The following is a 22,059-nucleotide window of genomic DNA, read 5'->3' as shown; positions in this document are numbered from 1 at the left end:
TCTTTCCTCCTTTGTCAAGTTGACGTTCCCGTGAACAAGAGACGATGATTGCAGTGTGGATGAATAGTGTGGGGAGTCACTGGTTATAATTAAGAAATGCCTTCGGACGAGAAGCTCTGACCCTTCCAAGAATGCTTTCTCTCTAATTCTCAGTATCCCATGAAAGGAGTAGCAAGTAGCAGTTCCTCCAGTATATAAATGAAGAAACTCAGAAGAAAAACCTAGTCCTGGGCTTCCCTGATGGCGCAGTGGTTGAGACTCCGCCTGCCAATGCAGGGGACACGGGTTCGAGTCCTGGTCCAGGAAGATCCCACGTGCTGGGGAGCAACTAAGCCCACGCCACAACTACTGAGCCTGTGCTCTAGAGCCCGCTAAGCCACAACTACTGAAGCCTGTGCACCTAGAGCCTAGGCTCCGCAATAAGAGAAGCCACCGCAATGAGAAGCCCGCGCACCGCAACGAAGAGGGGCCCCCGCTCATTGCAACTAGAGAAAGCCCACGCGCAGCAGCGAAGACCCAACGCAGACAAAAATAAACAAAATTTAAAAACAAAATTTAAAAACAAAAACAAAATCCTAGTCCTGAGCTCAGAGTCATGAAGAAGATCACGTAAGGAACAGACCTAGTTAAGCTTCTCCATCTTGGGTCCTGCAAATTGTTCATCCTAGTTTCTCTACTGTTTCCGTGGTCGGGTGACACTTACTGCCCCAGAGATCAGGCTGCAGCTGGGAGAACAGAGTAAGAAGTGGCATGCAGATCCTCTCATTATTATTATTATTATCTCTATTATTATTTATTATCCCCTATTATTGAAGTTGTCAAGAGTCAAACGTCCTCCCAGCAAGACTAAAACAAGGTCCTCTTTCCAAAAGGGGAGCGTGCTGAACTTCCTACTGTTCATCAGGCAGCAATAAAATAGTCTCTCTAAGCCTTTGAGAAGTTAACTCTAGCCTTAATTTTTGAGTTACTTCAGGTGTTTCTCGCTGCTGGCTAAGGAACAGACCAGATTTTCCAAGATTGGCCCTAACTTTTTCAACAACTCCACATCCTACCAGAAGGTTTTCTTGGCATTTTGCGTTTAAGGATCAGTGCCGTACCCAGGAGTAAAGCGGAACAGGTTGGCACTAGACAGCAGCAGCTTTGCTCTTTTGAGCCAGCAGGTGAAGAGGCTGAGAAACGTGCGGCGCTGGGCATCAATTTGAACATTTAGGACCTTAATCCCGAGCGTGCACCCTGGTCCCTGTAAACTGCTGCCGTCGGTCCTCAGGTTAAAGATGCATCGTTCACTTGAAAACTGTCCTATAGCGTCAAATGTGAGAGTCAGCGTGTTCCAGGTCTTTTGTTTTTGAAAGTGTCCTTGGCCATATGGGGTATCTGCAGTCACCTTTACAGTCAAGATGCATTAGAACTTATTTAAATTTAAATTTTTAAGTTTAAAAGCAGGTTTCTGGATGTTTCAGTAGAAAATGTGTTTTATATGCTTATAAATAAACATGTTTTACCTGTTTATAGACTCTGACCCCTGCAGGCAGTTAGAAGTTGACAAGATGTGGGTTTACCTAACGCTGTGTTAACTTGACTTCGCAGGAGCAGATCCCCTGGTGGAGAACTTTGAGCCTCTGTACGACCTGGATGACTCTTGGGACGAGGATGGAGAGGATGAAGGAGTCCTGCCAGGGACCACTCCTCTGGATATGGCCACCAGCTGGCAGGTGAGTGCGGCTCCGCCCGTGTGCTCGCTGCTCCTGAGGGAGCTCCAGGTCCAGGGACGTCAGAGCAGGTGGCCTTCCTCGGTCTTTACTCCCCAAAGCACATGCCTGTTATTTTTTAAGAAAGTCTGCTTGTCAAGAGCTGTATTTATCTTGAAAAGCCTATCTGTGAAAGATCTAGGTCAGCAGAGTTCTGAGTGTAAAAGTATATGGCTAATCAGATCAGAGTTAGATGAGAGAAACACAAAATTCACGTTACAGGTTACCCACTCTGAACTTACACCACAGTCGTTCCCATCTCAGTTTCTGAAGCCAGGATAACTGTTACGGTTGGCTTGAACTTCGGTAAGTGATTTCTGAACATAAAAAGAAATGGGGATTCTTCTGAGGATCTGCACAAATGTAAACAAAGTAAACAGCCTTAAAGCTTTCCTCGGAACTCTGCTGACCTGAGATCTGAAGGCGAAAGCAGTTACTGGGTCTTTTGGGCGTCGGGAGGGGAGCCAGAGGGAGGAGGTGGGCGGCCCAGCTGAATATTAACCCTTCGCAGGGCCAGGTGCCGCGCCCTGTCCAAAACTGCCCGCTTGCCCCTCGCGGGCCGCGTGGGTTGAGCTGAGTGACCCTGGCGGAGAGACCACACAGCTCTCTTTACGTTGAACGCCTGGTTTTCCCAGAAGCCTCACCACAGAACACAAAGATAACCCACTTCAGTGACCCCATGTGGTCCTCGCCCAGGTCAGCCAGCCACCGAGTGACTGCAGAGAGCGCAGAACAGCCCCCAGAGCTATGCAGTTTCGGTTTTTTCCTCCCTTTTAACCTAAGACTTTTCTGGCCCCGCAGTTAAAACGTGGATGGTGCCAGGAGGCTGACCCCAAGCCCTGTGAGCGTTTGTACACCTCAGTTTGGGCACGTTCGTAAAACTCGCTCTCAGAAGCCTTTTCACTAGGGAGGAGGGGCAGCCGCAGAGCCCAGCTTCACAGCTCAGCGTGAGCTCAGCCCCCTCCCTAGCTCTCAGGGAACATCGCTGACCCACACGTGGCTGACTGGGTGGCCTAGACTGCCTCTGCCCCTCAGCAGGGCCGTGGCCTTGGCTCTGTGTGAGGCTGGGTTGGGTCTTGCTCCCCACCTCAGGCGGCTCCCGTGGAGCACAGCCTCCCAGGCCCAGAGCCCCCCAGAGGGCACGCGTATTCCCGGGCGATGGTACTGACCCCTCTTCCCATTCCTCCGTCTTTGGGGTCCTGGCCCCTCCCGAGGAGGACACGCCGAGTCCTTTATATTACAGAGAAGCAGATTTCCCTCATGGTCCCTGTAACGTGCAACATCTCCCCGTGCTGTTCCTCCCAACAGGTATTTGACATATTAAATGGGAAACCCTATGAGCCAGAGTTTACATCTGACGATTTACTGGCACAAGGTGAGTTGTGGGAGAAGCGGGTTCTTTGAGCCAGTGTCATCTCCACCCTGTCACTGAAGGGGGGGGGAGGGTCAGGGTGTGCTGTGAAAGGCACAGGGGCTTCTCTCAGAATCAGGAGACCCTGGAGGGGCGCCACGGAGAAGGTCCGGCTGTAAATTACGACAGCGTGGGCTGCTGCCGACTTCCACGTGAAGGAACGTGACTGCTTCCCCGGGGCGGGAGGGTGAGCGGTGTGGCAGCGATCCATCCCTCCGGAGCGTCTCTGGTCGGTTAGGACGGTCGTGTTTCTTCTTTATTCTCTTCAGGAGACATGAAACAGCTGACTGAAGATGCGAAGTTGCAGCTCTACAAGTTGCTAGAAATTCCTGATCCAGACAAAAACTGGGCTACTCTGGCACAGAAATTAGGTTTGGGGATACTAAATAATGCCTTCCGGCTGAGTCCTGCTCCTTCCAGAACTCTCATGGACAACTACGAGGTAACACGTCGTCTTACATCTTTGACTACGTTTATTTGACTTTGCTCTGTTAACACCATTGGCCGGAGCATACTCCCTTTCCTTCTCCCTTAACTCTGAGGTAGAAAATCAGTCATTACCCGTGTCCTGGGAGGGTTGACCCAGGACAGCAGGAAACCCACCTTGGCTGTTTTCAGACACCTTGAGACTTGCTGCAGAAATGCTACTTAGAGTGTCAGGATGGTCACAGAACTTTGATCTCGCTGAACAAAGACGAAAGACTGTAATCAACCTTCATGCCTTGCCCTCCCCAAGAACATGCCTTGATCGCATGTCAGCACATGGAACCAGTGACGTGACTCCTTGCGGAGCCATTACCTGGTGATGCTTTCCTTTCTAAAACGAAAAGGTAGAAAAACACGGGGTGAAATTACTTTCTGTGGCAAAGTTCATCATCAGCTCGTTTCTCAGTGGTTTCCAGAGCTTCAGGGATATGGGGTAGACTTCACTCTGGGTAGAGTTTTACTGCCTCAGCACCTTCTCTGCTTACTATAAAGTGCTTCTCCGTGATTTCCTGAGTGGTCTTTGAGCTGAAACAGGAAACTTGATTCAAAGACCGCGTATCTTTGAGTTGCTCTCTGCCCTGAGAGCAACCTCCCAGGCTGCCGGCTATCTCGGGGGAAGGGGCGTGCTGTCGTGTTCACAGCCTGCCTGCTTGTCCCTGCACAGCTTTGAACGCAGAGACATCCTCTTTCTTCATTTCTGTCTCGCAGGTCTCTGGGGGGACAATAAAAGAGCTGGTGGAGGCCCTGAGGCAGATGGGCTACACCGAAGCCATTGAAGTGATCCAAGCAGCCTACTGCACGTCGGGCAGTGCGGCCACCAGCCCGGTGGAGGCTGCCCCCCAGGCCCACTCGCTGCCCTTCTCGCCTGCTTCCACAGGGCAGCAAATAGGTAAAGAAAAAGGATTGAAAAAGCGGTCGAGACATTTCCCCGCCCTGCCAGGCTGGCGCCTTCAGCCTCTGGGGCTGTGGTCTGTCCTCCCCACCACCACCTCCCGGACACGCCGTCCGCTACATCCGTCTCCCTCGGGGACCATAGGTTGTACTGTCTTCCCCTCCGGACGCTACCATTCAGGGGAGGGGCTGTCCCCACAACAGCCACATGGGCACCCGAGTCGCTCAGGTTCACGGTAAATACCAAAACAGCAGGCTGCAGGCGGTGAAGGCCAGCATTACTTCTCTCACTGCTTAAATTTACGAAAGAGAGAGAAACGTCCAGACCCGGGTCGGTGGAGGCAGGACTAGCGCCCCAGGCTGTGGACTGACGCTGCGATGTTTCCCACCGCTGCCCAGGCTCCCCTCCTGTGGTCCTGTCTCTCCTCCCTTCAGCCTCCCCCCGCGTCCACAACGCTGCCCCGTCACCCCACCTAGAACGCGTGCCCTAATGGACTCCCAGCGCCACAGTCCTCCATTTCCCTTCAAATGTATTCTCCCGCCCTAACAACCATTTCTCTCATGCTCTCTCCTCCTACGCTGCCCACACCCCTTCCCACTCCTCACTCATCCCGTGTCCTCGCCTCACTCCACCGAGAACAGAGGAACCACTAGACTTCTCTCATCTTTGCACCATCAGACCTCCAGCCCGCCTGGGCCCGCCTCCTGCCCAGCCAGGTCCTGCTCCTCTAACCCTCGCTTTGCTCTCATGCCTTAGCATTTTCTCCCTCCCGACTAGATCCCCTCGCAAGCGTGCTGTAGTTTCTCTCATCTTTTCAAAAGAAGACGGAAACAAACATCCCCTTGATTCCCCCATCCCCTTTAGCCGCAGCCCGATTTCTCTGTTCTCCTACCCAGCCAGGCTTCCCGGAAGAACTCTGTAGCGTTCTTCTCTCCACCTCCTCTCCTCTCTCCTCGACACCCTGTGCCTGCACCAGGCCCCTCTCACCACGAGGACCGGCGTCTGCTCACATCTGGTCGCCATCCGCTCGCAGCGCGCATCCCGGGGGACCGCTCTTCAGACAGCCTCCCCTCCGGGCTCTCCCCTGGCACGCTCACCTCCACACTCACCTTTTAAAGTTGCAGCCTCCAGAGCCCCATCCTAGGTGCTCCTTACTTGTCCTCACCTGCCCAGGACTCTTGATACCCACTCACAGCCAGGCTCGGCGCTGGCCACGGCGGTCACAAGCACTGCTATCCTCCAAGAGGTTGCGACTGCGTGTGAACGCTCGCTGGCCCCGACCGCCCCCACCCAGCCCACCTCCATCTCTTGCCTTGATGCCTGCCGCAGCTCCTAGTCAGTCTCCCTGTTTCCAATCTCTCCGCCCGCCTTCAGGCCATTCCCTACACAACAGGTAGTGTGATTCTTTTTAAAAATGACGTTCCTCCCTCCCCTTCATTCAGCCATTCAACAGATCTCTACTGAGCACATCTGGCGTGCCCACCCAGCAGTGTTGCAGGCGTTGAAGATGGGTCAGTGAGCAGCAAAGACAGTGTCCCTGCTTTATCTGCTCTCTCTTTCAAACATCGCTTTCGCCTGTGCTTCCTCCTGCCCCCCTGCCCTGCCGCGTGTTCCTTCTGCCCCCCCAGATCACTAGTCCGATCCAGGCTCAGGGTCTTTGAGCTTTCTCGTCCCCTTCCCCGCAAAGGTCCTTACCTGGCGGGCTCCTTCTTGCCGTTCAGTTTCAGCACTGGTGTCACCTTGCTGGGGTGGGAGGGCCCTTCCTAGGGGAGTGAGGACAGGTGTTGTGCACGCTTTAGAAAGGAATAGCGTATCCACCAGAAAACCACCCGCATCTCCTGTCATATGACCTGACGCTCCGTCTGCACAAACAAAGAAGTAGGTAAATACTTATATTTTAAAAAGCCTTAAGCCCTCAATTTGTAGTTATTTTTAAAATACCTCACAGTTCCTAGCACATAACAGAAACCCATAAAGATTGATGGGTTGAATAAATCAATGACAATAGCCATGCCCCTGCCATTAAGGTCTTAACGTTTTAACACTGGAATTTAATATACAAGAAGATAGCTTTTTGATTCGCGTACGGTAGACTTCTGTTTCCTTGGTCACTCTCTCCCTATAGGAAATAATTCACATTGCTCAGATCCCTCAAGACACTTCTCAAAGGAGAATCTGACCTAATTGCCCAGTAGAGGCTCATTTTCATCAAAATCACTCACTTTTTTGGCTACCAAAATATTTTTGAGGCAATGTATAGTGTCTAATAGCATACGAGGCCCAGAGGGAGATCTCATTTCCTACTTCTGTCACCAATTTATTTTGCCTACGTTCAGCAATTTCCCCAGCTATAAAATAGGTAATACAGTGGGTGGAAAAAATACACCTAATTTCTAAGAAAAAAAAAAAAGGTACACTTTGAGTCTAGAGAATTCAGAAAGGATTCTGATAAACATGAGGCTAGATTATAAGAAAGAGAGGTGAAAACACTTGGCTAACTTTGACATTTTCACACTTTTTATAAAGCTCAGTGTTTTCTGTCCCCACCCCCCCACCCCCCCAATTCCCCCCCCACCCCGCGCCGTGAACAGTAGCAACACCTGGGGTGGCGTAGGTGGGCCCGTGGTGACTGGTGGAGGGGAACAGGCAGAATTCTGCAGCCCACGAGCCTTCCAGATACACACGGGAGCCCAGCGGGGATGGCCGTGTTCCCCGTGCACCCCTGTGAGTCCGTGCTTTCTCCCCCCAGACGAGTTCCGGGACGACAGCGTCTGTGACAGCGGCGTAGAGACATCCTTCTGCAAACTCAGCTTCACAGAGTCTCTGACCAGCGGCAGCTCCTTGCTAACTATTAACAAAGTGCCCCACGATTACGGGCAGGAAGGACCTCTAGAAGGCAAAATTTAGCCTGCTGGCAGCTTCCAACACCGAGTAAACCAAAGCTCTGAAATTCCATCGCGTTGTCCAGAGGAAGGAAGTGCATCCGAAGTGCTCCGAGGAATACCGGCCTGCTTGGATCGCGCTGGGTGTAATTCAAGGCCTTAAACGTGGATTTCTTCTTTGGTTCTGAAATGAATTTTAGTTCAGTTGACTTACCGATAGCGTCTACGATCACAGCCCGCGGCTGGGCTGACGCCTCTTCGGGAGTGCCGTAGCTTGTTGAGCTTTACCAGCTGCTTTCTGTTCTCATTGCTGCTGTCCCTCTGCTGCTTCCCCACTGTCATTAAAAGTTGTCACAGTCCCTACTGGGTGTTCCTTCTGGCCGTCCATAGCACAGTTGTGCATTCAGATTAAGGATTATGAATTTTAAAGTGAGAGTTATTTGGTGTGTGATTTAAAAAAAAAAAAAAAAGAAGGCTCATTAGGACTTCCCTGGCTGTCCTGTGGTTAGGACTCGGTGCTTCCACTGCAGGAGGCCCGGGTTCGATCCCTGGTTGGGTAACTAAGATCCCGCAAGCTTGAGTGGCTGGAAAAAAAAAAAAAAAAAAAAAAGCTCACTGCTTTTCCTAATGTGGTTCTCTCTGTGATTTGAAAAAAGAATATGTACATGTCAGTATTTAAACATGGTTACAATCAGTCCTGAAAATGGTATTTCCCCCCTTGGCTGCATTTTGCTATTGTAAATATGTTTTTTAGATCAAATACTTTAAAGGAAAAAATGTTGGATTTATAAATGCTATTTTTTATTTTACTTTTATAATAAAAGGAAAAGTAAATTGATGAGCTCATCTTGTTTGATCTCTACAAATATTTTTCTAAGATTATTCCTTATAATCACGGGATCATTCCATAGCCTGGTTCTCACATTCACAGTTCCCTCTAGAATCAATTTTTTGATCCAGAAATGAGCAAAAAAAAAAAAAATATTTCAACCTGAGATGAAAGCTTTGGGTTTGTCAAATCCTTGCCAGGCTCATTTCATTTAGGCTGTGTCACTTCATCTTCCTCCATCATCTCATGCAAAACTGTTTCCTCTTCAACCCTCAGTGTGTTCCCAACGCCTCTGCGATGCATAAAGTATTGAAAAGCCTTCCAGCACGAAGCTTTGCTGAACTCTTCACTCAAGAGGTTGAAAATAAGGGAGAGGAGAAATGAAAAGTGTTTGAATGAGGTGGTGTGCAACCCAGATCCTTCTTCCACAAAGGACTTGTCAGCCCAGCTGCTGGGGGCACACTAAACCAGTCCTTCATTGTCATTTCAACAGTCTTCACCAGCTATAGATTCCATCTCAAGAAACCACTTTCTTTGCTCATCCATAAGTAACTCTTCATCCCTTTAAGATTTATTATGCGGTTGCAGCACTTCAGTCACATCTTCAGGCTCCACCTCTAATTCTACTTATTGTTTCCACCACATCTGCAGTTCATTCTCCACTGAAATCTTGGCCCCCTCAAAGTCGTCCATGAGGGCTGGAATCAACTTCTTCCAAACTCCTGTAGGAATGTGGATACTTTGACCTCTTCCCATGGATCATGAATATTCTTCATGGCATCTAGAATGGTGAATCCTTTCCAAAAGGTTTTCAATTGAATTTGCCCAGATCCAGCAGAGGAATTTCTACCTATAGCCTTACAAAGTGTATTTCTTAAATGATAAGACTTGAAAGTGGAAATTACTCCTTGATCCACGGCTGCAGAATGGATGTTGTGTTAGGAGGCATGAAAACATCATTAATCTTATTGTGCATCTCCATCAGAGCTCTCAGGTAACCAGGTGCGTTGTCAATGAGCAGTCCTATTTTGAAAGAAATCTTTTTCTGAGCAGTAGGTCTCAACAGTGGGCTTAAAATAGTCAGCAAACCATGTTGTAAACAGATGTGCTGTCATCCAGGCTTTGTTCTTCCATTTATGGAGCACAGGCAGAGTAGATTTAGTGTACTTCTTAAGGGCTCTAGGGTTTTTGGAATTGTTAAGTGAGCACTGGTTTCAACTTAAAGCCACCCGGTACATTAGCCCCTAACAACAGAATCAGCCTGTCCTCTGAAGCCAGGCATTGACTTCTGCTCTCTAGCTATGAAAGTCCTGGATGGCATCTTCTTCCAGTAGAAGGCTGTTTCATCGGCATTGAAAGTTTGGTGTGTGGTGTGGCCACCTCGTTCAGTTATCTTCGATCTTCTGGATAACCTGCTGCTTCACCTTGCTCTCTGATGTTATGGAGACGCCTGCCTTCCTTCAACCTCTTGAGCCAACCTCTGCCAGCTTCAGACATTTCTTCTGCAGCTTCCTCACCTTTCTCAATCTTTACAGAACTGAACAAACGGAGGGCCTTGCTCTGGAACAGGCTTTGGCTTAAGGGAATGTTGTAGCTGGTTTGATCTTCTATCAGCAATAAGGCTCTTTTGCTTTCTTACCTTTGGTGTGTTCACTGGAGGAGCACGTTTCATTCCCTTCAAGAACGGAAGGGAATTGGCTTGGCTAACTGCTGCGAGAGGCCTCGTTTTAAGCCTTTCTTGGCTTTCGACATACCTTCCTGAGCTTGTTCGTTTCTAGCTTTTGATTTAAAGGGAGAGACGTGCAACTTTTTCCTTTCACTTGAACGCTTAGAGGACTTTGTAGGGTTATTAACTGGCCTGATTTCAATATTGTCGTGTCTCAGGGAATAGAGAGGCCCGAGGAGAAGGAGAGAGACAGGGAACGGCCATTCGATGGAGCGGTCAGAACACACACATCATTTATCGGTTAGGCTCACCGTCTTCTATGGGCATGATTTGTGACACCTCAAGACAATTACAATAGTAACATCAGAGATCACAGATCACCATAACAAATACAATAATAATGAAAAATTCGAAATATTTCAAGAATTACCAAATTGTGACACAGAGACACGAAGTGAGCAAATACTGTTGTAAAAAATGGCGCTGGTTAACACAGGGTTACCACAAACCTTCAATTGATAAAAAAAACAAAACAAAAACCCCCTGCAATATCTGCAAAGCGCAATAAAGAAAAACGCAATCAAACGAGGAATGCCTGTATTCCAGTTTTCGAAAGTTCTACGTTTAAAGTAAAAACAGTAGCTTGAGTCTCCATGATTCTCCAACAGCAAACCCACGCCTCCATTCCTCCGCCAGTTTCATTCCTCTGTGAGAAACAGCTATTTTCCAGGCGGCCACGACAAGGCCTCTGGTCTTACGGTATCGTGCGGACACTCCTCCTCCTGAGGGGAGGGGCCTACGTTCCTTCCCTGTACATCTAGCCGGGTGTGTGACAAGGGGAGAAGTGATGCTAAGGGATTTCCAAGGTTAGGTAAGAAAATGCAATACAACTTCAGTCCCCCTGGGTCGAGTCTCTCCCTCCTGGAACCCAGTCACCAGGCATGTTCTGAGGGAGCCAGTGGCCACGTGGAGAAGCCACGTGTAGGTGTTCAACCAACAGCCTTCACCAAGGTCACAGCCAACGCCGGCGTCAACCGGCAGATGTGTGAGGGAGTGAAGCTTTGAGAGGATTCCAGCCAGAGTCCCACCTGACTAGCCTTCACGCTGCCTCAGCTGACACGCGGAGGCCTGCCGCAGTGGCAGATTCAGGAGTAAATGAAACAATGGCTGATGTTTTCAGTCTTAGGTGTGGGCTGGCTTGTTACCATCTCCAGGTCTCTAGCCCAACAATTCCCACACCAGGAGGTCACTTTAAAGAGACGCTGACGGCAGCAGGAACAACGAAGCAACTCATGCCCAGACTAAAAATAACATTCCCCTACTTTAATAAGAAGCCCTGCTTCTGTTCCAGAAACTTCCTCTCTCTCCTCCCAGATTGCAGCACTGGCCTGAGCCTCTGCATGGTGCTCAGACAAAAAGGCTACCAACGCTGTCTGTGCCTCTGAGGAAGGAGTGTTTTTCATTTTGGACCAGCAGATGGGGAAAAATACCAGAAGGAATGCAGGAGGCAGGTGGAAAGCTACAATGGGCCTGAAATAAACCTTCCCAGGAAGCTGTCTCTCGGCAGGAAGCCATTTAAAAATAGCTTCCTGGACTTCCCAGGTGGTGCAGTGGTTAAGAATCCACCCGCCAATGCAGGGGACACGGGTTCAAGCCCTGGCCCGGGAAGATCCCACATGCCGCGGAGCAACTAAGCACGTGCGCCACAACTACTGAGCCTGTGCTCTAGAGCCCGTAAGCCACAACTACTGAGCCCGCGTGTCACAACTACTGAGCCCACATGCCACAACTACTGAAGCCTGCGCACCTAGAGCCCGCGCTCTGCAACAAGAGAAGGCACTGCAATGAGAAGCCTGCGCACCTCAATGAAGAGTAGCCCCCACTCGCCACAACCAGAGAAAGCCCACGCGCAGCAACAAAGACCCAACGCAGCCAAAAATATAAATAAATAAAATAAAAATAGCTCCCTTAGAACCTTCGTCATCTTTTGAGCTTTCTCTACCCTGCAAGCATAACCTAGACTTTTTCAGGATCGGCAGTCTTTCTTTTTTGGCTGTAGGAAGCCAGCCTGCTACTCATTTACCCACCGGAGTCCCCTGCAGTAGTTGGATGTGGCGAGGATATTCCCAGCACCATCTCGGAGGGCAGCCCCACAAACCCACAAACCGGACCCTCTGCATCTTAGCAGGAGAAAAGAGGGGAAGGAGTCAGGCAGATTTGAGCATTTGTTATTTGCCAGCCCCTTTGCTTTAATGAATTCTAGTGATAATTCTCATGACATCCCCATGGGGTACATATTTAACCCCAATTTTACAATGAGGAAACAGATAATCTGAATATTAACTAACTCACCCCAGATTCAAATCCAGGTGTGTCTGATTCCACAGGTTATTCTTTAGCCATACCTGAAGTCCTGTATGTAAGAGAGAAAGAAAAAAACCCATACAAATCTGTATGAGGATGATGGAGTCATAATGTACCCCAGGCAAAATGCAAAGTGAACCCAGAGTATCACTAAAAAGATATGTTGCTTAAATGTCCACATGACTTGATTTCCCCTGTAATAACAGGCTAAGATGCTTAACTATAAATTATTCATAGACTGGAGGTCTCTAGTTACATCTCTTTCTCCTTCTTATTTTGTGTTTTGGGGGGAATTTTCTTTCTGATTGTGCTTCCACAAGTAATGGACTTAGGGAGGCACAGAAGTCCAGAGAAGGTGGAACTAAAATTCTTCTATTTTCTTAAGGATCACAGAACTTAGGGCTAGACAGTATCTTAAAGATCATCTAAATAAATCATCCAAATTGCCATCTTTTTTTAAACACCTACGACGTGAAAACATCTCCTCCCTATAATCCTCAGTATAGCTGCTGCTTTGTTTCACCACCAATCCCACAGACTACAAGTTCCTGTCCATGGGTTTTCTAGGTTCGTAGCTTGGGTTTGGGGTTGAGGGAAGTGCTGAGGAGGGGCGTGAAATTAAATGGATAGCATTCTCCGTTATTATAGATTCCACTGTGTCTGTAATAGCCTGCTTCCATTACCCTGGACAAGTGACTAGGTCCACAAATTGTTAAAGTTTCTTAGAATAAGAGGGAGGAAGGGGCTGAGACAGCATTTTCTCACCTCCAGCAATTAGCTTTTCCATGTTGATATCTCTCTCCAAAATGATTATTTCATTAAGATATCACAACAACCCTCAAGGAACGAAGATATGTATTCGGTCTAGATCTCTCGAGCATCTGTCACCTGCCAGGCTCTACAGTGAGTGGTGACTCATTATCCCATATCACTTGTTCAGAAACTCTGTGAAGTAAGAACTTTGTTGCAGTTTTACAGATGAGGAGACTGAGGCACACATAAAGCATTTAAACCACAGGATCTCCCGTCTCCACTCACGTGTTTCAATAAACCACACTTGCAGTAGGGGACAGGGGTGAGTAGGGCGTCTCTCTTCCACATAGTCATGAAGGGATCCAGGCTGACAGTGACTCTCCCGCCAACCCTTGGCTCCTAAGGTCTTGCTGGGGGTGATGGTCCGGTCAGCTGGAAGGGAGAGCACGGAGAAGTACATGTGGGGGTTTAGAATGGGCTCCTTCCTCCCTCACATTGCACTGGAAAAAAACTTTAGTCCCATGGCCACACCAAGAGCTGGGAGGCTACCTACGTGGGTGATGTGATTTTGTTCCCAGTATCAGGTTCCCAGTATCAGGAGGGGGGTTGCTTTTGGCAAACAGGTCCCGGTTTCTGGCACAAATCAAAATTCCTTACCTAAAGGATGGAGATTGAACCTGAAGTTCCTTCGAGTTCCAACTTGTGTGCAAACATCCACTCACTCTGAAAGTCACCTGCAATCATGGTAAATGGCCATGACCAAGGGCAAAATCATTTCCCTGGATTAAGAAGGAAAGCAGCATTGGAAGGACTGTCACAGGTTCTCTTACGGAAATCCTCAGAGATGACCAAGGGTATTAGATCAGGTAGGATGAGGGGAGGGACAGCTACCGCAGCAACGTCTTGTTATCCCTGCTCTGACTCAGGAGGACTCCCGCTCTCCAGCCTCCATGGTCTGTAGTCCCTTAAGTGCCGTGCAAGAGCCCTTGGGCATGATGATGCTAAAGCTGAAGGTCTTCAAGGGGCTGTGGTGCTTGGGATCCCACCCAAAGGAGAGGGACAAGCAAGTTCATCTTTCTTGCAGTCTGCAGAGAACTGGCAGAAGACTAGCAGATGAAACTGAATTCTAGCAATCCCATCTCCCAGGCTTCCTTCTTGGGACTCAGGAAGCAGAGTTGTGCTGAAGATGGTGAGATGAAACCTCGAATACGATGGCATCAGCTCAGGGAGGGTGACGAGTTGATGCCGGATACCAGATAACCATGTTGCTAGGTCTATCCTCTGGCCAGAGAGAGATTTTTTCTTTCCAAACCTGTTTTACAGTTTTCCTTCCCTTCCTAAGGCAAGAATGCACAACTGAAGTTATTTTTGCTTCAAAAATTTTAAATGAAGGGCTTCCCTGGTGGCGTAGTGGTTGAGCCTGCCAATGCAGGGGACACGGGTTTGTGCCCCGGTCCGGGAGGATCCCACATGCCGTGGAGCGGCTGGGCCCGTGAGCCATGGCCACTGAGTCTGCACGCCCGGAGCCTGTGCTCCGCAACGGGAGAGGCCACAGCAGTGAGAGGCCCGCGTACCGCAAAAAAAAAAAAAAAAAATTTTAAATGAGAAACTTCATGCCATGATTTTTTTCTTTTACAGGACAACCAGTTTGTCACTTTGTTCAAATGTAAATGTTCTCTTTTGCTTTTGAAATAAACTTCCTTTCGTAATTTTGAAAAAATATAAAAACAAAACTTGTAAACATGAATGCTGCCTTTTACAAGATATTTTCAAATATTTATTCTCATAACAATCTGAGAGGTTAAAAGCAGGCAGGGGGAGTAATTCCTGCCATTTTCCACAGAAACAAAAAGATGCTGAGGTGCCTGGAGGTCCCCAGTCTAGTGTAAGGGGCTGGACTCAGCCATCAGTGCTCACACTGTGCTCCTGGGCCTCTCTCCACAGGCAATCACAGACCGCACGGCTGCTCTGAAAGGCAAGGTGGCGTAGACGTGCCCAAGAGGGGTAGGCGAAGCTGCCCAGGTGCCGGCACTGAAGGCTGGTACACCAGTGGGAAACGGGCATCCCATCAACAAAGGACTCGGCGGCTTCAGCACGTGAGGCACTCACGCTAGTCTCTGCAAATGAACCCCAGAGGGGCCGCGAGAGCCATGCTGGTTTTCTCTCCCTACCCAGCCTCCTTCAGCCTCACTCTCCTTCTTTGGCTCTGGAGCCCTCAGAAGCTTCATCTCCACACCCTGCCTGGTTCTGCCCATTTCCTTGTGTCCCTTCCATCCCACCAAAATTCAAGCCAGGGCATCCGAAATGCTCCCCAAGGGGCACCGTGTTCATGCGGAATCCTGTCTCATAGCCTGGCCCAGAGAGCCCAAAGGATCAGCAGTCACATCCCTGTGAAGACCCCCCGCAGCTCCACAGGCAGGTACCACCACCCGAGCAGGGCCGCCCAAAAGACACATTCCCGTCTCCTTCCTAAGTACCACCCCCTACACCCCTTCCATCGCCGCCTGGGCCCCAGCACCAGGGGTGACTTTACCTCTCCCACAGACGGGGACATACATGCTCAGGAAGTATTTATGTGCTCATGGACGACTGGGCAAGTCAGCCTGATGCCAAAGCAGCCCTTAGCCGTCTTCTCCTTCCCAGTGTTGATCTGGGAAGGTCAGAGTCACCATCTGGCCCCGACTGCTTTCCTACCTCACCAAAAGCACGTCTTGAATGATGATCAACATATGCACACAGCAAATGCACCAGAGACCGTTCGTTTTAGTTCTGGAAGGCAAAGAGACTCCAGGTTTAAAGCTTCAAGAAAGAATGTGTGGCCAGCGAGTCACCCACAGGGCCACCGCCTTAGACAGAAGAGGCCATGCTGGACCAGGAAAGACCCTCCATCGCTCCCTCCATCACCGGAAGTTTGGGCCTTTCTGCAAACCATGCCGTAACTCACGGTTTCAGTAACTCACGGTTTCAGTCCTTCTCGCTCGTCACCGTGGCTTTTAAGAGATCGTCTGACTTCTCCCCCATCCATCAGCTATGCTGGAGGCTTTGTGCCAAGTTTTCATAGCTCCGTAGCAGTTAAATTGGGATTAAAAATCATTTAGATGCCCTTTTGCCCAGGTAGCAACAATGAAGGGAAACGAAATAAACTGAAAGGCAGACAGCAGAAAGAGTCTCTCTGCAGGTCTGACCCCTGGGATCATCAGCCTCACGGGTGCCCTGCCTCTGAGCCCTGGAGCTTAGACAAAGCTGCTGCCTTCCTTCCTCCCTCTCTCCCTCCTCCCCGCTTTCTCCCTCTATCCATCCCTCTTTCTTTCTCTCCTTCTCTCTCCCCGTCTCTTTCTTTCAAGAAAGACTCCAGAATTCCAGGACACTGGCATCCAGCTCTCTGAAGCCTGGACAGGGGACGGGGGTGGGGGGTGGTCCCCACAAGCTCTTCCTTAGACTCCCCTCCCCGCTTTACTCTGGGGGAGCTTCTGGGAAACCAGTGCCCTGGCCCAGGGTCCCCTCCAGCCACCACCAGCCTCATTTCCTGTGCACAAGAGGCCTCTGCTGGAAGAAGCAGAACTTTGCACCATCACCGAACAGCTGGCATGCCTCTTGTTACTCAAATTTTTGCGTCAGTAAAATTGGAAGGAGGCTCACCAAAAGCAAGAAATTTAGAAATTCTTCGGCTTACTGCCTGAAAATTTCTCCTCCAACTCAGGTCACAGAAGACTGACGATTCTTTTCCTTTGGTAGAGAAAACTGAAATCATTCTGTTTCTTTTGGCAGAAATGTAAGACCCCTAGGCCTGATCGTCCCAGCCACAGCCAACTGTATGCTGTGAGGAATAACCATCATAAGCCAGCACTTAGAACTCACTTACCCGTCCTAGGCATCGTACATCCTTTATTTGACGTAATCTTCACAGTTCTATGAGACGGTAATTCCTATTAACCTCATCTTAAAGATGAGGGAACTGAGGCTTAGAAGTTAAGTGATTTGTCCAAGTTCAGTACGTGTTAGAGCCAGACTTGCATACTGGAGGTTTAATATCAGAGCAAGAGCCTGTACTGCCCTCTCCAAGGTCCGGCTATGTCTCACCTGCAAGCCCTGCCTTTATCCACAAGAATACTTTTGATTACAAAATCAGAACACCTGACTATGAGTGGATTAAACAAATAGAGGCTTTCTTTTAAAAATATCATTGTGGAGGCTTCCCTGGTGGCGCAGTGGTTGAGTCCGCCTGCCGACGCAGGGGACACGGGTTCGTGCCCCGGTCCGGGAGGATCCCACATGCTGCAGAGCGGCTGGGCCCGTGAGCCATGGCCGCTGAGCCTGCGCATCCGGAGACCGTGCTCTGCAACGGGAGAGGCCACGGCAGTGAGAGGCCTGCGTACCGCAAAAAAAAAAAAAAACATTGTAAGAAGATCGGAGATAGATCTAGATTTTACATGGAATCTTGCCTTTTAAAAATGTTAATAAGTAATACAACTTTTAAAAACACTGCGTGGGCCTACAAAATCATCTGCTGGCCGAATATGACTTGTGTATGACCTGAACCACACTTTCTGCCATCGTACTTTCAAAATGACCAGGCAGGGGACTTCCCTGGTGGCGCAGTGGTTAAGAATCCGCCTGCCAGTGCAGGGGACGCACGTTCAATCCCTGGTCCGGGAAGATCCCACATGCCGCGGAGCAACTAAGCCTGTGCGCCACAACTACTGAGCCTGTGCTCTAGAGTCTGCAAGCCACAACTACTGAGCCCGCATGCCACAACTACTGAAGCCCACATGCCTAGAGCCCATGCTCCACAACAAGAGAAGCCACCACAATGAGAAGCATATGCTCAGTATTGAAGAGTAGCCCCTGCTCGCCACAACTAGAGAAAGCCCGCGTGCAGCAATGAAGACCCAATGCAGCCAAAAATAAAATAAATTAGATACATTAAAAAAAAAACGACCAGGCAGAGTGATGCGCTGACAGCTCTGAGATAGAATCAAGGTCTTTACCTCTCCCCTTCCAGGAGCCACTGCTGACCCCCTCACTCCTATGGGCTCCCCTGGATGATGCTGTTTCCAACCCTCATCCAATGCCCTGAGCAAGTGCCAGTTCTGCCCACCTCCCTAGGCTTTCCTTGATGACTTAACACAGAGGTAATGATCATGATAATAACATTCATTGAATACGTATTGTATGCTATCAATATCTATGCATCGACCCATTTAGTCCTCACAGTTAACATATGAGGTATGATTATTATTATCCCACGTGTACAGGAAGACCCAGTAACTTATATGCAATGTCAAACAGCCTACTAATGGTAGATCTGGAACTCAAACATATGTATGTGTGATTTCAAAGCCCATACCTTTAACTGTCGTAGGATGCTTTTGGTTATAAACTCAGAATACCTGACTACAACTGGATTAAACAAATAGGCCTTATTTTTTATAAGACCAGAGTGAGATGATTACAAGGCTAGTTCAGTAGTTCAACATCTCTGACATCCTCCTATTCAACACTGTTTCCTCAAGGTCACAAAAAGGCTGCAGCAGCTTCAAGTATCAGGCCTCACACAACAGCCTCTTAACTTTGGCAACAGCATAGGGTTCCTCCTCAAGTCTCTCTCTTATTAGGCAGGAAAACCTTCCCTCAGAACCCCACATTAAGTATCACCTCATGTTTCATTGACCAGAATTCAGTCACATGCCTAACCCTAGACCAATCACTGGCAAAGGAGAATAGGATTAGTATAACCAACTATGATTCAGTCCCTGGGGCTGGACGCATAGCCACTTCTATTAGCAGAGAACAGGAGGAAATAGCTGTAGGATGGCCTGCCAATAATGTCTGTTCCAACTACAGGGAACATGTGAATTGTCTCCCAGGATCCAGTAAATTTTACAAAAGCTGTAATAAGTAACATTACAGAATAAGAACAAAGGGTTGTTCCCCTATGAGACAGGAATGAGTACCAGTTCTCAACCAGAAATTTCCATGATCCCAACACCCCATTTCCCCAGATTTCTAGGCCATTCTGGTGTTGCTGTCATCCTTTGTACTCACTCACTGCATACACAGCACAACACGACACAAGCTGGTGCTCAATAAATCCCGTGCAAAGGCTGAGACCTGACCTAAGGAGTTCAGCTGCATCACTGTTGCATACTTTCTTTTCATGGCAGGATTCAGTAACCTCTGTCTAAAGAAAATGAGAGACAGTTATAAAACATGACACAGGGATGTGATGCCCGTATTTCTGCAAAGCCTGTTCACTGTTTGGCCCCTATTTGAGGGCACAGATGTCATGGCAGGTTAGTCCCCTTCAGCTTACTGATCACAAGCTCAGAGCCCAGCCTAGCTGACCCGCTGGTCTTGTGTTTTTCCTTCCTCGTGTATTAATTACAGTGACAGCCTTTTAAGACTCCTTTCTCAACCGACATTTCTTTCATTTATTTTTTTTATCATAAGCTTTCAAAAAAACTTTCCTGAAGTGTTGAACAAGATGGCCTTATCCTACGTTGCTCCCCCAGAGAATATTCTTCTGTCTCAAATCTGTGTCACTTTAGGAATGCTTGGGAAATATATCTCTCTCTCCTGTACTCCAGTTCACTTTCATTCCAATAGCGAACAAAATCTTCCTGTTTATTTTCCAAAGTCAAATAAGAGGAAAAAGGAGAAGAGTTTTAGTGAATGTGATTGAGAATATTACCATTTTTGCTGTTTTCTTGATTCTAAACTGGGAAGATGTAATCCTGCGAGCTGACCTCCTTCCATCTCACTCTGGAATGTGCTTTGCAGCCACACAGCAGAAGGACCGGATACTGGTCTTCCCATTCTATTAATGTTTGCATAACCACTAACAGAAAAGCCTTCTCAGAACTCCAAAGCCAAGAGTGACTACATCCAATTCTATGCCAGCAAACGTGGCAAAATAAATCCACTAAAATGGCAGAAATTATTAACCTCAGTGCCACATACAAACTGTGAAAGAACCTTTTGGATGTAACTATGCTCTTACAGAAATAATGTATATACAACACATTTCTCTCGTTTTATAAATTGTTGTCAGCATATATTTATGTCCATTCATTAATTTATTCTTCCTTTATAAATTCATTAGTTTCTGACATCTCCCCCCTACACACACACACTTTAAAAAAAATTCTTAGGGCTTCCCTGGTGGCGCAGTGGTTGAGAGTCCGCCTGCCGATGCAGGGGATACGGGTTCGTGCCCCGGCCCGGGAAGATCCCACATGCTGCGGAACGGCTGGGCCCGTGGGCCATGGCCGCTGAGCCTGCGCGTCTGGAGCCTGTGCTCCGCAGCGGGAGAGGCCACAACAGTGAGAGGCCTGCGTACCGAAAATAAAAAAAAATTCTTAAAAGACATTTGCCTTGAGGAGGGGAATTAAGATGGAGGACATAGAGCTTCCCCACCCCCCAATCCCCGCACAGACAGAGCAAAAATACACCCACTTGTGGAACAATTCTCACAGAACACTAACTGGGAACTGGCAGAAGAAATCCTATACACCCAAAGCTGCTACAAAGCTCTCCATGTAACTGGGTAGGGCGGGAAAAAAGCATCAGGCCGGGACCTGTGCTCCTGGGAGAGATCTGTAAGGAAACAAGGTCCGCATGGGAGGACCCTCACCCAGAGGAGTGAACCGGTTGACTCACAATCTGGGCGTCCCAGTCCTGGGGTCCTGCAAGGAGGAGACAAGACCCCTTGCCTATCAGGAAATCTGCTGGGACAGACAGAAGGGCTGGAGAAGCCTAGACTTTACTCGCGAGAGTGTGCACGCTTGCAGGCGTGCTAACAGTCAGGGCAGAAAAAGCCTTGACCTGGCGGCTGCCGCCTCAGCACACTTCCCAATATGAAGGGTCAAACCACCAGGTCCTGCCCACTCCTGTCCACTCTCACGCCTGCTGTGAGATCTGGGCAAAGATTCAGTCTAGCTACACAGAGACAGACTGGGGCGCCTGGGGAGTGACCTAGGTAGAGCCATCGAGACCACTGTCAGCACTTGCTCTGGGCTGGCGGTTCAGTCGTGGCAGACATCGTCAGCACGCGCACCGGGCGGCACCACAAGAACGCACGGCATCTAAGCTCTGAATTTTGGGCAGACAGGCCCAGGAAGCGTGCAGGCGCAGGCAGTGGCTGTTTCCCAGAGAGAGCGCCCTGGCTCCCCCCGCTTCACACCGTGTCTTAGCACCAGACCCGGGGCACACAGATCCAGGGCTAAGCCACCTCAGGTCCTGCAGGCACAACGCCCCGACCCCAAGTCCCAGCCCACTCCACACCACAGCCTAGCACTAGATCTGGGACAAACACAACAGAGAAAGAGACGTGGCCCTGGGTTGCTTCTAAGCGGAACCGCGGATGCCTACACAGGTGGCACATGCATCACCTTTGGGGCAGGGCACACACTCAAGGGCAAGGGAACCTGATCAAACCCAACCTTCAGGGCTTCTACGCCAACAACTGGGCAGCAGACCCTGCCACTGACAGGGTGGTGACAGCCGCAGGGGAAAGAGGAAGCCCCACCTCACATCCAGCACAGGCTCTAGACATTACAACACCAACCACTCCCCCTTAGTCTAGAGGAAAACAGCCAGCACACTCTTAGGAAAAGCATGGCTGGCATCCATACCAAAACCAGTCCTTGCACCAAAAACACTGAACACAGAGAATACACAGGACACTCCCACATAAAAACACCCCTTTAGAGACTTCCTCTGGTGGCCCAATAGTTAAGAATCCGCCTGCCAACGCAGGGGACACAGGTTCAAGCCCTGGTCCGGGAAGATCCCACATGCCACGGAGCAACTAAGCCCGTGCGCCACAGCTACTGAGCCTGTGCTCTAGAGCCCACAAGCCACAACTACCGAGCCCATGTGCCACAACTACAGAAGCCCGCACACCTAGAGCCCGTGCTCCACAGCAAGAGAAGCCACTGCAATAAGAAGCCTGCGCACCGCAACGGAGAGTAGCCCCCGCTCGCCGCAACTAGAGAAAGCCTGTACACAGCAATGAAGACCCAACGCA

General features: G+C 49.2%; 1 protein-coding gene and 1 long non-coding RNA gene across 5 annotated transcripts in view; one reads left to right on the top strand and one right to left on the bottom strand.

Moving 5' to 3' along the window:
* NFKB1 (nuclear factor kappa B subunit 1) overlaps window positions 1–9,174 on the top strand; it is a 123,175-nt gene extending 114,001 nt beyond the window's left edge. For all 4 annotated transcript variants that reach the window (XM_079919681.1, XM_079919680.1, XM_079919679.1 and 1 more), the window contains 5 exons: window positions 1,588–1,712; window positions 3,057–3,123; window positions 3,429–3,601; window positions 4,354–4,534; window positions 7,287–9,174. In XM_079919681.1, the coding sequence (XP_079775807.1) occupies window positions 1,588–1,712; window positions 3,057–3,123; window positions 3,429–3,601; window positions 4,354–4,534; window positions 7,287–7,444 (704 nt within the window). In that variant the 3' untranslated portion in view covers window positions 7,445–9,174. The remainder of the gene's footprint in view (window positions 1–1,587; window positions 1,713–3,056; window positions 3,124–3,428; window positions 3,602–4,353; window positions 4,535–7,286) is intronic.
* A 2,484-nt stretch (window positions 9,175–11,658) lies between these two features.
* Window positions 11,659–13,446, bottom strand: LOC307185436. Its single transcript, XR_013828079.1, has 3 exons — window positions 13,317–13,446; window positions 13,044–13,223; window positions 11,659–12,327 (listed from the first exon to the last, which is right to left on the bottom strand). It is a non-coding gene; the product is annotated as an uncharacterized lncRNA (long non-coding RNA).
* Between the last annotated feature and the right edge of the window lie 8,613 nt (window positions 13,447–22,059).

This window comes from Stenella coeruleoalba, assembly GCF_951394435.1.
Source record: "Stenella coeruleoalba genome assembly, chromosome: 4".
NCBI classification, from domain to species: Eukaryota; Metazoa; Chordata; class Mammalia; order Artiodactyla; family Delphinidae; genus Stenella; species Stenella coeruleoalba.
Note: the sequence above shows the minus strand (reverse complement) of the source record. Positions and strands in the feature narration are given on the sequence as shown.